At 32.7% G+C, this 12653-nt stretch overlaps 1 protein-coding gene across 4 annotated transcripts; it reads left to right on the top strand.

Moving 5' to 3' along the window:
• The first annotated feature begins 2946 nt into the window (after positions 1–2946).
• On the top strand, positions 2947–12233 carry LOC18597604 (mRNA capping enzyme family protein). Of its 4 annotated transcripts, none has more exons than XM_088806243.1 (19): positions 2948–3328; positions 3730–3890; positions 4522–4660; positions 5176–5327; positions 5751–5834; positions 5914–5976; positions 6351–6479; positions 6568–6771; positions 7241–7360; positions 8313–8362; positions 9238–9454; positions 9549–9686; positions 10214–10336; positions 10427–10525; positions 10805–10894; positions 10998–11082; positions 11175–11308; positions 11398–11578; positions 12088–12233. In XM_088806243.1, exons 2-18 carry the CDS (start codon positions 3762–3764, stop codon positions 11539–11541), a joined length of 2100 nt encoding a protein of 699 aa, XP_088662369.1. In that variant the 5' UTR covers positions 2948–3328; positions 3730–3761; the 3' UTR covers positions 11542–11578; positions 12088–12233. The 4 variants fall into 4 exon arrangements, with proteins under 4 accessions (XP_017976965.2, XP_088662369.1, XP_088662368.1 ...); XM_088806242.1 differs by lacking the exon at positions 12088–12233 and adding an exon at positions 3445–3564 and having other exon boundaries at positions 11398–12062; XM_018121476.2 differs by lacking the exon at positions 12088–12233 and having other exon boundaries at positions 2947–3328; positions 9238–9400; positions 11398–12062.
• Positions 12234–12653: the final 420 nt, after the last annotated feature.

The following is a 12653-nucleotide window of genomic DNA, read 5'->3' as shown; positions in this document are numbered from 1 at the left end:
AAAACAAGAAAATATTATCAATCTTTATAAATGAACTCAGTAATTGATCAAAACCCTTTGCCTTGGTACGACAAATTTCCAAATCAACAGAAGCAATAATTAAGCAATGTCAAGAAAGAAAACCATTCATCAACAACTATGAACAATCTAACAAGCTACAAATAGCGTAAATTGGTTTTTTGCTTTTCACGACCTAACGGCAACATGCATGCTAATAGTCACATATTATTACATCTGGGTTTTGGGTGTTTAATCTGATAGCATGAAATAAAAAAGAAACCTATCGTTGAGATTTTCAACCTATGTCAATGAAGCGGCAATCGGAGATGATATTATTAGACTCAGTATTCACCATTGACACCAAATTCCAAGAATCAAGAAATCAATAACAAACAACAAACCTTTTAATCGGTTGCTAAAACTCAACACTGATTCAAGAAACAAGAAAAACAAAGTACTTGCCTAAATAAGAAATAATCACAACAAGATCATTAGCAATGACATTGAAATGTTGAAGTCGAGAGACTGAATCAATAAACTGATGAACCAGAGTTTAGTAGTCAATGGAAAAATCTGATGAGCTTTTCGTTACAAGGAAATCTATTTACAAGGAGACTATTTGTAGTAGTATGTAAATGGGTGAAGTAAAACTAATTATTAACTAATTAACAAAAGATCGAACTAACTGATTACTGTAAGAGTAAATAATAAATAAAAACCCTTTTAATTATATTTTTTTTTACAATTGAGTGTTTATATTTTTATTTTATCTAATTAATTTTTTTCTTTTATTTGTATTCATTTGAGTCTTTATTTTTTTATTTTATTGAATTCTTATCTCGTAACAAAAATATATCGAATGTTATTTTCAATGACAATTATCACTTTTTGTATACACGAAATATGATATAACATGTTGATATAGAAAGGGTTTATTAACGTGGCATGTTACATTATAAAGAAATTCCATATCATTGGTTTTTTTATTTTTAATTAACATGTCATGTCAAATTATATATATATATATATAACAACTAATAGGTGTCGTTGATAATAATGTTCATTATATTTTCGTTGCAAGATAAAAATTCAATTGGATAAATAAAATATTAAGGACTTAATTTGATACAAATAAAAAATAATTAATGCAAAAACGCGTATACTTTAAAATTTTTTTATTATTTAAGCTTAAAATTTACATATAAATCATATAGTATATTACCATTACATGAACATATGATTTATTATATATATTTTTATGAATTTATTTTATTTTCACATAAAATAAAAGTAAATTAATAATTAAACATAAAATATAATGTTTATTTTGTGCCCAAAGGAAAAATGCAAACAGTATAGAATTTTAAAAATAATAAAATCTAATAATAAATAATAAACAGTATTGAATATTAATACACTTTTGGAATTTTTAACCTGACTTTCCTTTTTTGCCCTTTACCCATATGCAATGTAATACTGTTGTAAATGCCCTTTTGAGAGGCAAATACGTCAAGGACACGGCAGGTTCCAGATGCTGGGTGCTCCCCCAATACCAAGCTTCCACCTGTCGCTTTCGGCCTTTTCCTCATTTTCTTTTCTTTACCGTTTTCCTGTGTGAAGTACTGTGAGCTCACATTCTTACTGGCGTAGAAAGAATCACGGGCTGCCCCTTGGCTTTGCCGACGTGCAGTTCCTGACCACGCTTCGTGGCCTAATGTAAGCCTGTTGCTGCACTCACGTTTTTAGTTTGAGTATTCTCCTTTTCTTTTTCCCTTTTTGTTTTCCGTACCGAGTATATAATATTTATATATTATCAATTAATTATAAAATATTTTTTGATAAATAAAAATTCAAAAACTTACAGAATAAATATTTTTAAAAGTAATGAGATGATAATATTTAATTTAATAATAGTGTGTCGATACACGAACAACGTATTAACTTTAAATTTTATTATGAATTTATATTTGATGTGTTGTTAATATATATTATTTATAAAATACCACTTAATCTCAAAATATCATTTCATAGATAAATAAAAATAAAAATTTAAATTTAAATTTTTTTAGAATAAACGTTTTTAAAATTATGAGTATCTATTTTGATCATATTAATATAACATTGATTTCATTTTACCTTCTTAATTATTGATTTAGTAACACAAACAAAATAGTAATAATTATTTTCTAGTTATTTATTCATCGTCGATGAAATAGTGAAATTTTGTATATTTGTTGAGTATTCATTTAAATATAAATAAGTAATTTGAAAATTTATTATTAAGTTACCTTATTTGATTAAGTTTAACGAGTGATAATTTAATAAAACAAACGGTTTATTATCTCACAATAAATCGACTCATTAAGCTTAACTTTAGTCAAATCTTGAACAAACTTTTTTAAATTCTGACGTAAGCCTAAGCTTAGCTTTTGAAAGTATTGATCAGATCAGTCTGACCCAATCAATCCGATCCATGGATGTCTCTATTTCTCGTGCAATTGAAAAATTAGGGAATAAAAATAAAAACCTAAATAGAATGATGAGGATCAGGACTTCGCCTCAAAGTTGTCTACCGAAGTTAATCAATACAGACACAGATAATGGCAACAAAAATAATCACACGTACTATCATTTGTTAGGCATCCATCATGGCATTAATTAACTTTTGGATAATTACACTTTCTGCAAGCTTAATCAAATTTAATGAAATGTGCAGAAACATAAATATATTGTGGTAAAAAAGAAAATAAAGGAGTAAAAAAGAAAAGGTAAAAAAAATTTACTGAACCTAAATTTGGAAATGAGTCTGATTTAATCATAATTTCACCACGTAAGGTAAATAATTAAAATGACAATATTAGCCCTGACCGATGCCAGCAAGTAAAATTTATTGTTTTTAATAAATTATTTTATCGGGACTATATATATTATCCCTAAGATTTATTTGATTTCCCAGTCTCCAAATCTTGAAATTTCTCTGCTCCTCCGTGCCCCATTCTCTCTCTCTCTTCGGACCTAGTAGTGATTTATTTACTTTTACTCAATTTCTCTCTCTCTTCTTTAAAAAAAAACCAACTTCTTTCTCTCTCTAGGGTTTCGAAGGGAAAATTTCAGAGAAGCAGGGGGGCACCCCACCCTAATTGTAGGGTTCTTGCGACTTACATAACGAGTTTATTGTGTTTATCGGATTCACGAGGGGCTTCAATTTGTTTTTTTTTATTTTATAATTCCTGGGGAAAAAGAACCGGAAGAGAGAATCAGTTTGTTTTAGCGGAGTAGTGGATCACCGTTTTTTCGCTGCAATTTCGTCGTCGATTTCATGTTTCTGGTGAGTTTCAAGCTAATTTCGTGTTTCAGTTTTAATTTCAATTTTTTTTTCGCTCGTCAACTGTTTCGCTTTTGCTGCCAAATGGATTGCGTTATGATTTTTTTTTTGTTGGTTAGGGTTTTTCGAATTGTTTCGTTTAGTTGGCTCACCAGCTAGACATAGTTTTCAGCGACAAAATAAGAAAAAGGAAGAAGCACGAGGCAAATTAGAAAACAGAAAGGGAGAGAAAGAGAACTGTTAAGTTGATTTTGCTCTTAATTTGAGACTTAAGTTACGACTGTATTTGCTAGGAGGAGCTAGTCATTGAATTTGTTATGATTTATTATTAATTGAATAGAGAATTTTCTGCTTAAGCGCGGATATCTTTTATTTGTTTTGATTTTATATGCCTTTCTGTGTAGGTTACAAGTTCATGGTGTTCTATAGATGCTGAATGATTGCTAGTATGGACTTAAATGCTTCGCCATTACCTGAAGATGATGAAGAGACATATGAAAGACATATAGAACATTACTCTGCACCAGAAGACCATGTAGAGTCTGCAGTTGAAATTTCGCGACGGGTACTTCTTGAAAATTTTCTTCTCTCTTCTGGATTTCTTTTTTTATTTTTATTTTCATTTAAAGAAGCATGCATCTAGTTGCTCTTGATATTTATCTTTGATTGGAAGTAATTCCTGGCATTTTTTTTAAAATTCTGGTAAGTATGATTTGGGCAATTTCAGAATGAATCGGTCCATTTGTAGGGGGACAGGGTTAGGTAGTGCTGTAGCTAAGATAAATGTTTTTGTTTTTGTGTGCATATATGAAGTGTTGAAGTTGTTTGCATTCCATGCTAGTAGCTACTTATTGGTCACGGTAACATGGAGGACTGAGAAAGGACTTTGTGGCTTGTATATTTATTACACTGGAGAATGCTTTCTCCTGTGCAAAGGAATTGCATAGATGTACTTATATTTGTAGCAGAGTTGTGCTCCATTGTTCCTTGTCCATTTAGAACAAATCAAGATTGATTGTTAAGTAACAGTCACATTGGGTTCCTTTTTTTCCTCTTCCCTTATCTGTTTCCTCCCAAGGTTAATCATGTAATGCTGTGCTGTTTTTTATATTATTTTATTCTTTCAAATGTTCATAATCTTCATATTTGTGCATAACTGTTCATTCATGCATGGTAATTGAATTTGCTTTTGTTAGGAACGTGAAGAAAGACGGAAGAGATTGAGAAGAGACCGACCAGATGACCGGCCTGTGCATGTGTCTCAGCCTCCTGTACATGATCACTTTTATCAAAATAGGAATCCCAGGGCTTATGATAGAAGTAGGATCCCTCCTGGTAAGGTCCCTAACATTGCACAATAATTGCTATATGGTTTTGTTGTTGTTTTCAATGTATTTTAATAAAATTGGTGTTCCATTGCCAAATTTTGTGGAGTTTTTGAGATTGTGATAGTTAATCATCCATATCTTTGATTTGTTGTGTGTGTGTGTGTGCGTGTATTCCTTTTTTTTTATTAAAAAAAATTTATTCAAATTGATTGTTAATAATGGCCTTTATATGTCAACAAATCGCCAAAATGGTATCCATAATATCAACGATCAATATAAGAATTTTATGAATACATTGGTTGAAGTTGATGATTTGAATGATTGTTTCAGCCTTTCAGCACTATATTATGGTGTATTATGACATTGGTATCATAATTAAAACCCTATATGGAATTTGTAATTGTTACGCATTTCATTTTTGTGCTTAAGATTACGATTCGATTGATTTATTTAAAATTTAAAATTTTTGTTGTTGCTTTAATCATTATGCAATTTTTTTATTCTTTTCAAATCTTTTTGCAGGTTGGCTGGATTGTCCTTCGGTTGGTCAGGAAATAGGCTGCATCATTCCTTCTAAGGTTCCACTTGGTGAATCTTACAATGACTGTGTACCTCCTGGTAAAAGATACTCTTTTAAGCAAGTGATTCATCAGCAAAGAGTTTTAGGAAGAAAGGTATATAGAGAGTATTGTATTTTCTTTTTCTGATTTCAGAGTGTTAATACCTTGTTAATTTTCCCTTGAAATGCAAAATGGATTTTTTCTGTTATGATAAGACTATCATCTGAACCATGTAAACAGCTTGTCTATATCCTTGTGAAAGAATTTAAAGTTAACAGTAAATTCTCGAAAATGCTAGGTTATGTTACAATAGAATAAAAAAATGTATATAGTGGCTAAGGTGATAATACAGAGTAAGGTGTTGGACATGGATGGTATTCAAGATTTTGCTTAAGTGTTTGTTCTAGGGACTTGAACCAGTGCTTTTGTATATGTCACCCAAATAATTAGATATCAGTTTCTGTTGGATAAGACTTATAAAGTGAGATTGTTAATTGGAGAATAATCTTTACATTACCTGCAATGTTCTGTTTTCAGCTTGGTTTGGTGATTGATTTGACAAACACATTTCGTTACTATCAAACTACAGACCTTAAGAGAGAAGGCATTAAGCATGTAAAGGTGAGCATAGGATTAGTATTTCTTTATGCTTGTCTTGTTGCCTCCTCCTTTTTGATTTTAAATTTTTATTTTTTTCTAGATTCAATGCAGGGGAAGGGATGCTGTACCAGATAATGGGTCTGTAAATACCTTTGTCTATGAGGTACTTCTTGCTATGATACTTGTCTATCATTTTCCAGAATCTACTAGAATATGTGCCTTCATCTCTTCTTAGAATGTGATTCTTGTGATAGATTTAGTCTCAACTCCCATGGTGCATATATCAATTGATGACTGAAGTTGTGGCTGGTATTATATGTTTCCTTATCATTGTGGCAAATCCAACAAACTATTATTTTATAATCTCAATCATAAATTAGACTTTATCCCATAGTCAATACCATCTCCCACTTCTTCTCATTCATCTAGTACATTTTCTAATCTACAACTGGCATGCACATTCTCAATCTCATAAGTTACTTGTTCCTAATATGCTGTAATTAATTTATGAAATATTTCATGTAATTTGTTTATCAGGTGTCACAATTCCTCCTACGTCAGAAGTCAAAGAAACATATTCTTGTCCATTGTACGCATGGGCATAACCGCACTGGATACATGATTATACACTATCTCATGCGTTCACAATCAATGTCTGTTACTCAGGTCAGGTTTTGTTTGTTACATTTTGCCTTTTTCAATGTAATTTAGGTATTCATGATGGAATATTATTTTTGTTTTACCTTATGTGCAGGCAATAAAAATTTTTTCGGATGCACGTCCTCCGGGTATCTACAAACCGGACTATATTGATGCCTTGTATGCATTTTATCATGAAAGAAGGCCTGAAATGGTTGTCTGCCCACCAACTCCTGAGTGGAAGAGGTCTTCTGATCTTGATCTCAATGGTGAAGCAGTTGCAGATGATGATGATGATGGAGGTCCAACTGCATTACATGTATGGGCAACCTTGCAGTATTGTTTATTTCTCATCTTTTTTGTTTGTTATTAATTGTAACAAGGACATTAAAAAAATTGAAATTTGATATTAACAAAAGCTTTTTAATATCCATTGCTTCTCTTTCATATGGGAAAGCTAAGATTTTGACTTTTTAGCGGAAAACAGCCTACTTATAGTAAAGATTATGTATTTGGTTATCTTCTTTGATCACATCTGTAATCTTTGCTGGTGGTCAGCCTTCCTTTTCTTCTTCTTCACCGTGTAGATCACAGAAGTTATTCTGTTAACTGTTATAGAAGTCCTACAAATAATATTAAGTTAAGATTTGTTAGTTATTGCTAATTGATACGAAGGTATGCTTGTTTGTGTTCGTTCTAGTTTCACATATTATGTTTCAATTTTGCTCAAAATTCTGGAACAAGTATTTGTATAGATTTCAGTTTTTACAAGTCTTTTGTCATTTCAGGAGAATCATGAGACGGATGTCATGTTGACAAATGATGACATTTTGGGAGATGAAATACCTCATGATCAGCAGGAATCACTGCGGTTATTTTGCTACCAAATGTTGAAGTTAAATCCTGGGGTATGCACCTTGAAATCCAATAGTTTTCCTTTGATAGTTAGCTACTTATTCACGTTGTCAAGCCTATTGAGATATGGAGACAGAAAGTTTTCATCAACATTTGTGGCAGACAGCATGCCGTAGCCTTTTTATCCACTTTTGTTTTTTCTTTTTAATTCCTTTTTTACTTTGTTTGTGATAGTTTTGGAGAGGACAATCAAGTGATGAGTTAACGTGCTTTGAATATGTTAGAATGAATGTTGTACTGATAATATTTGAAAATTATGAGTTTTTTTATGGGAATTTTTAATAATCTAGTTTCTATATCATAATAATCTTTTCCAGTCATAATTTACTCTCACTTTAAAATTTTAAATGAAACTTATACATGTCATGCTTGGTAAATTCCTGCATGGTTCTTTCAGTAATCATCATTAAGTAAAAATTCATGGAAAGAGAAGAAGAATATTAGTGGGAAGATATTCAAATAGAAAAAGGAAGAGAAACTACATTCCTTCTCCAATCTTTATCTCATCTTAAGTTTCCAAAGTTTAAATTTTAGTTTTGATATTCATTTTGTTGTTTTGAGATCCCTGAAGCAAACAACCAATATCACCTTTGCACTCAGCTTGATCATCGGATTAATGTAAAGATGCCTAAAAAGATTGAAATTAGAGACATCCAAGCAACTTAAAATAAGAGTTGCACCAAATAGTGGGAAACACCCACAGATGCAAACATGCAGAGAAAAGGTTGTTTAGACTGCTTATCAGATTTCATGTGCTTTTTGTGGTCATATATGTTGCTGCTTTTATAGACGTTTTCTATCTATTGTTAACGCTTCTATCAAAATGAGTATGAAACCTGTCTTAAAATGCACAAGAATTGAAATGTTCTAAATATTTAATTTGATTTCTAGTGTTTATAGTTTTGGTTTAACATGAGCTCTGGCATGGCCATTTTTTGAAACCAGGTTAGAGGACATTCGCAATTTCCGGGGTCACATCCAGTTTCGCTCAACAGGTACCTAATGTCTTTTTTATTTTCCTCTGTTTTCTTGGTTAAGTGGTTGTAATTTTTCTTCATATGGCTATTTTACCTCTATACTGGTTTCTGATTCTTCATTTTGTTCAAATAGGCAAATTTTTCCTTGGAATTATGATCAGGCTTTAAGCTATTTTCTCGATCATGCAGGAATTTTCATTGTTAAACTTGTATCGAGTAAAAGCGCCTTGTGATGTGCTAGAGGCTATGCTTTATGTTAAAGCCATTTAACATTAACATTAGTATTTAAAATTTAGTGGTCAGAATGTTGGCCGCCAGTGTGTGGATATTGCAAAGGATATAATTTGAGGATACAAATTTTAAATGATCTTTCTTTCTTGTTTGCAGTTATGAAAATAGTTTCAATTCCTGAAGTTTTATGGTGACACATTAATTATTTTTCTTTTTTCCCATTCTTTCTTGGGATTAGCTTGGTCCTCAGTGATAATGAAATTTCTATGATGTCTATTTCTAATACAAAATAATAGTGAAGAAAAATAGGGCCAAGAAATCTCTGAAGATACGACACTGGCTCAGAAAAGGTACTGAAGCAAAGGTGTGAAGAAGTTGCAATTAGGGGCAGTGTAGGATGTGAGTAATGAAGTAGCTATAAAATTGAATGCTGTAAAACCAGTAGAAACAGCAGGAATGTCTTCCATGTCTTTGTTTTAACAACCCCCCCCCCCCCCCCCACCAACAAAAATTGTTTTAATTATTTATCAGCTTCTGATGTTCACTTCTTACTTATCTGCCTTCAGGATAAAAGTGCATGTTGAGCTAAGTCCTATTTAGTGTTCTTTTACTTTTTGATCTTCTTTATATGAAAATTGAGTTCTCTATTTTTCCGCTTGCAGGGACAATTTGCAACTTCTAAGGCAACGTTATTATTATGCCACTTGGAAAGCGGATGGAACACGATATATGATGTTAATAACTGTTGATGGATGTTATTTAATTGATAGGAGTTTTAATTTCCGAAGGGTTCAGATGAGGTTTCCGAGTAAACACCCACCTGAAGTATGTCCGAGTAAACACCCACCTGAAGTATGTCCGAGTAAACACCCACCTGAAGTATGTATTTCCATATCTTCTTTTCTAAGGGAAAATCTGTGAATTTAGTGTCTCATGAGTCTTATTAATTTGACATAATTTTTTCACTTGTAAGGGTATAGGGGACAGAACTCATCATTTCACATTGCTTGATGGGGAGATGGTAATTGATACCATGCCAGACTCTCAGAAGCAAGAGAGAAGATATCTCATCTATGATATGATGGCACTTAACCACGTGCCTATCATTGAGGTTGGTTGTGGTTCTTTAATACAGCTTTTTTTTCTCTTCGGCATCATAACTGTTTTATGGAACTGATAGTTCAGTTGATATCTTTCAATATAGTTATTTAATCTTATTTTACTCTAGGCTTTTGGGAGACTATATATATTAAACATTCCTGGTTGTGCCTTGTCAGAAATCCTTTAATGATCAGTGCTCTTAATTTGCTTTTGATTTTGTTCTTCCTAACCAAAATTATCAACAAGCATTATTTGATGTTGGAACTGCTTGTCATCCATTTGTGGTAATGGAAGATAGATTGTTTAATGACTACAAAGTAAATTTGTCATGGAGTTGTGTTGGTTTCCCTTCTTATAACTTTTATTGCTTCTCTTTCTAGTTTCTGTTTCTTCTGGAGATTAAAAAATGGAGTTATTAGATTCAAAATCAAGAGACAAAGTGCCTTTTTTTAGAATTATGTTTTCTCGATTTTCTCTTATGAAACGGAAAAATACATCAAACATAATTAGTGATCCTATAAATCACAACTGGTGCAGCGGCCTTTCTGTGAACGATGGAAAATGCTTGAAAAAGAAGTGATTGAGCCTCGAAATTATGAACGCCAGAACATTTACCAGAGCAGGAATCCTTATTACCGATATGACCTTGAACCCTTCAGGGTATGTACTGAGGAACACCGATGTTTAATATATTGTTGTATCTCCTACCTTTGTGAGATAGGCTAACAATTTGCTTACATTTGTTATCAGGTGCGGAGGAAGGATTTTTGGTTGCTCTCTACTGTAAATAAGGTTTTGAAGGAATTTATCCCCAGGCTCTCTCATGAGGCAGATGGTCTTATTTTTCAGGTGATTGAAGATGATTATTGGACTACGAATCTCAAACCTTTTGAACTTGTTTGTTTTACTCTTCTCCATTTGTTTTGTGAATGATCTGTAAGTTGTTATTAACCTCACCATATATTATCATTCAATTTTTATCTTTCAGTTTTCCACCCCACATCCTTCTAATTCATGCATCTTTTTACTTTTAAGTTTGTTTTGCTTCCTGCACATGCTCTGTTAGAAAGGACTGTCATGATTTTGGGTGCGTTGAGCTAACTGGTTACTGATGGTTTTTTATGTCAGGGCTGGGACGATCCTTACGTACCTCGCACTCATGAAGGTCTTCTGAAGTGGAAATATGCTCAGTTGAACTCTGTTGACTTTTTATTTGAGGTTTTGTTTCTCATTTTGCTTTAAATTGGTTTTTGATGTTGAACTTTGGCTTAAAAATTTTATAGACATTCACGCCTAAACTGAAAGCTGTATGTATTGACAGGTTGGTAGTGATGATCGGGAACTACTTTTTCTCTACGAACGGGGGAGAAAGAAGTTGATGGAAGGGACTACAGTTGAATTCAGAGGTTGCTATGAATTGTGTTTATTTTGTTTTTCTGCTTAATTTGAGAGTCATTACGGTTGATTCTTATTCTTTAATTTCCAAAATAATTTGCAGGCGTTTCAGATCCTCCTCCTTCATTCTCTGGGAAGATTATCGAGTGTTCTTGGGATCCTGATCAACATGTGTGGATCTATATGCGAATCAGAACGGATAAGTCGACTCCTAACGATTTCAATACTTTCAAGAAGGTCTGTCTCATTGCTAATTTGATAACTAGTTAAAACTTGTGCCTTAGCTAACTGCAGTAAGTAAAAGCTGTTTGCTTATGCAAGAACAGGTTATGCGAAGTATAAAGGATAATATCACAGAGGAAATCTTATTAAACGAGATTAATGAGATTATTCGCTTGCCCATGTATGCTGATAGAATAAAGATTGACAGCAAGGCCCACCTGCATACGAATTCAGCACGACGCAAGTGATGGATAGCATGCCTGGTTTGTTGTCCAGTTGATTGAGGTATTGGATGCTTGAGTGTGCCTTTCATTACCTGTGTGTTAAAAGTGATTTCAGGTGTCTTTTGGTAGGAGGTTAGGTGCATACTTGGGCTGTTAAGCACACATCATGTAAAGGGTCACTGTGATATCATGTAATTACCTATCCCCTTCCTAGTCAGTCTTGTAGTACTGCATGTGCTACGCTGGTGAATTGTATGATCCAGGTGGTACACTTGAATAGTTCCGCGACATTCAGGTCTGAGACTATTTTTCTTATAGTTGTTCAGATCAAGAGGATTAGCACTAGGGTAACCATGTATATTAGTGTTAAATTTTTCTTCTTATAATTCTCCCTGATGTTATTGATCTCTAAGTTCTTCTAAAAAAGTAGCCATTTTCCAGAACAAAAATGCAGAGTGTGTTCCATTTTTGAGGGTTTTTGCATTTTGGCTCTCTCTGAATATTTGATTGGAAAATGGAGACTTTGGTAGTTACTCTTGCTCATATATTTTGTTTTTGCTGATTAAATAGTTTTGCAGCTTTCCCTTCAGTCTCTTCTCTCAGCTCCCCCACTTGTTGACTGTTTTTTTGCTGCTGTTTAAGCTGGATGATGTCTGTAATCACACAAGTACTGGTATTATGCTTCAATATTGCAATCTGTTTTGAGTTTTGTGCAATGTGTTCGCCTTGGTACTTCCTACTGTCACTTTGATGCAGGATGATTGAATCACGTGCTTACAGTAATGAACGAATAGGAGGCTTCCGAAGATGGCTGAAAGAGGAATTCGATTCCTTCGTTCAATTGCCAAAACCATTTAGCCAAGTAAAAGCATATTTGATCTCTACTTACTTTCTCACTAACTGGATTTCAACTCTTCTTCTCCCTCCCTAATTTCCATTAATAGAGAAACTGCGACTACATTTTAAAGTAATTTTAATCTTATAAATGTCATTTCTTATGGTATTAAAAGGAGCAAAAAGCAACCCATATGTTTACAATTGATTTTATTTTCATTTATGGATTTATATTCTATGCACACGGTAAAAGTAGAAAATTTTTAAAAATAAATATTTATTAAGAAAAAAAATTCTGAATT

The sequence above is a fragment of the Theobroma cacao genome, chromosome 5 (genome assembly GCF_053813885.1).
Source record: "Theobroma cacao isolate CCN51 chromosome 5, ASM5381388v1, whole genome shotgun sequence".
Lineage (NCBI taxonomy): Eukaryota > Viridiplantae > Streptophyta > Magnoliopsida > Malvales > Malvaceae > Theobroma > Theobroma cacao.
This window is presented reverse-complemented; position numbering and strand designations above follow the sequence as displayed.

What these genes read in the sequence shown, in the direction of transcription:
- LOC18597604 (XM_088806243.1), top strand. Translation starts at nt 3,762, where the DNA reads ATGATTGCTAGTATGGACTTAAATGCTTCGCCATTACCTGAAGATGAT. An exon ending in AAAGAGTTTTAGGAAGAAAG is followed by an intron (nt 5,328 to 5,750) that starts GTATATAGAGAG and finishes TTCTGTTTTCAG; the next exon opens with CTTGGTTTGGTGATTGATTT. An exon ending in TAAATACCTTTGTCTATGAG is followed by an intron (nt 5,977 to 6,350) that starts GTACTTCTTGCT and finishes TTTGTTTATCAG; the next exon opens with GTGTCACAATTCCTCCTACG.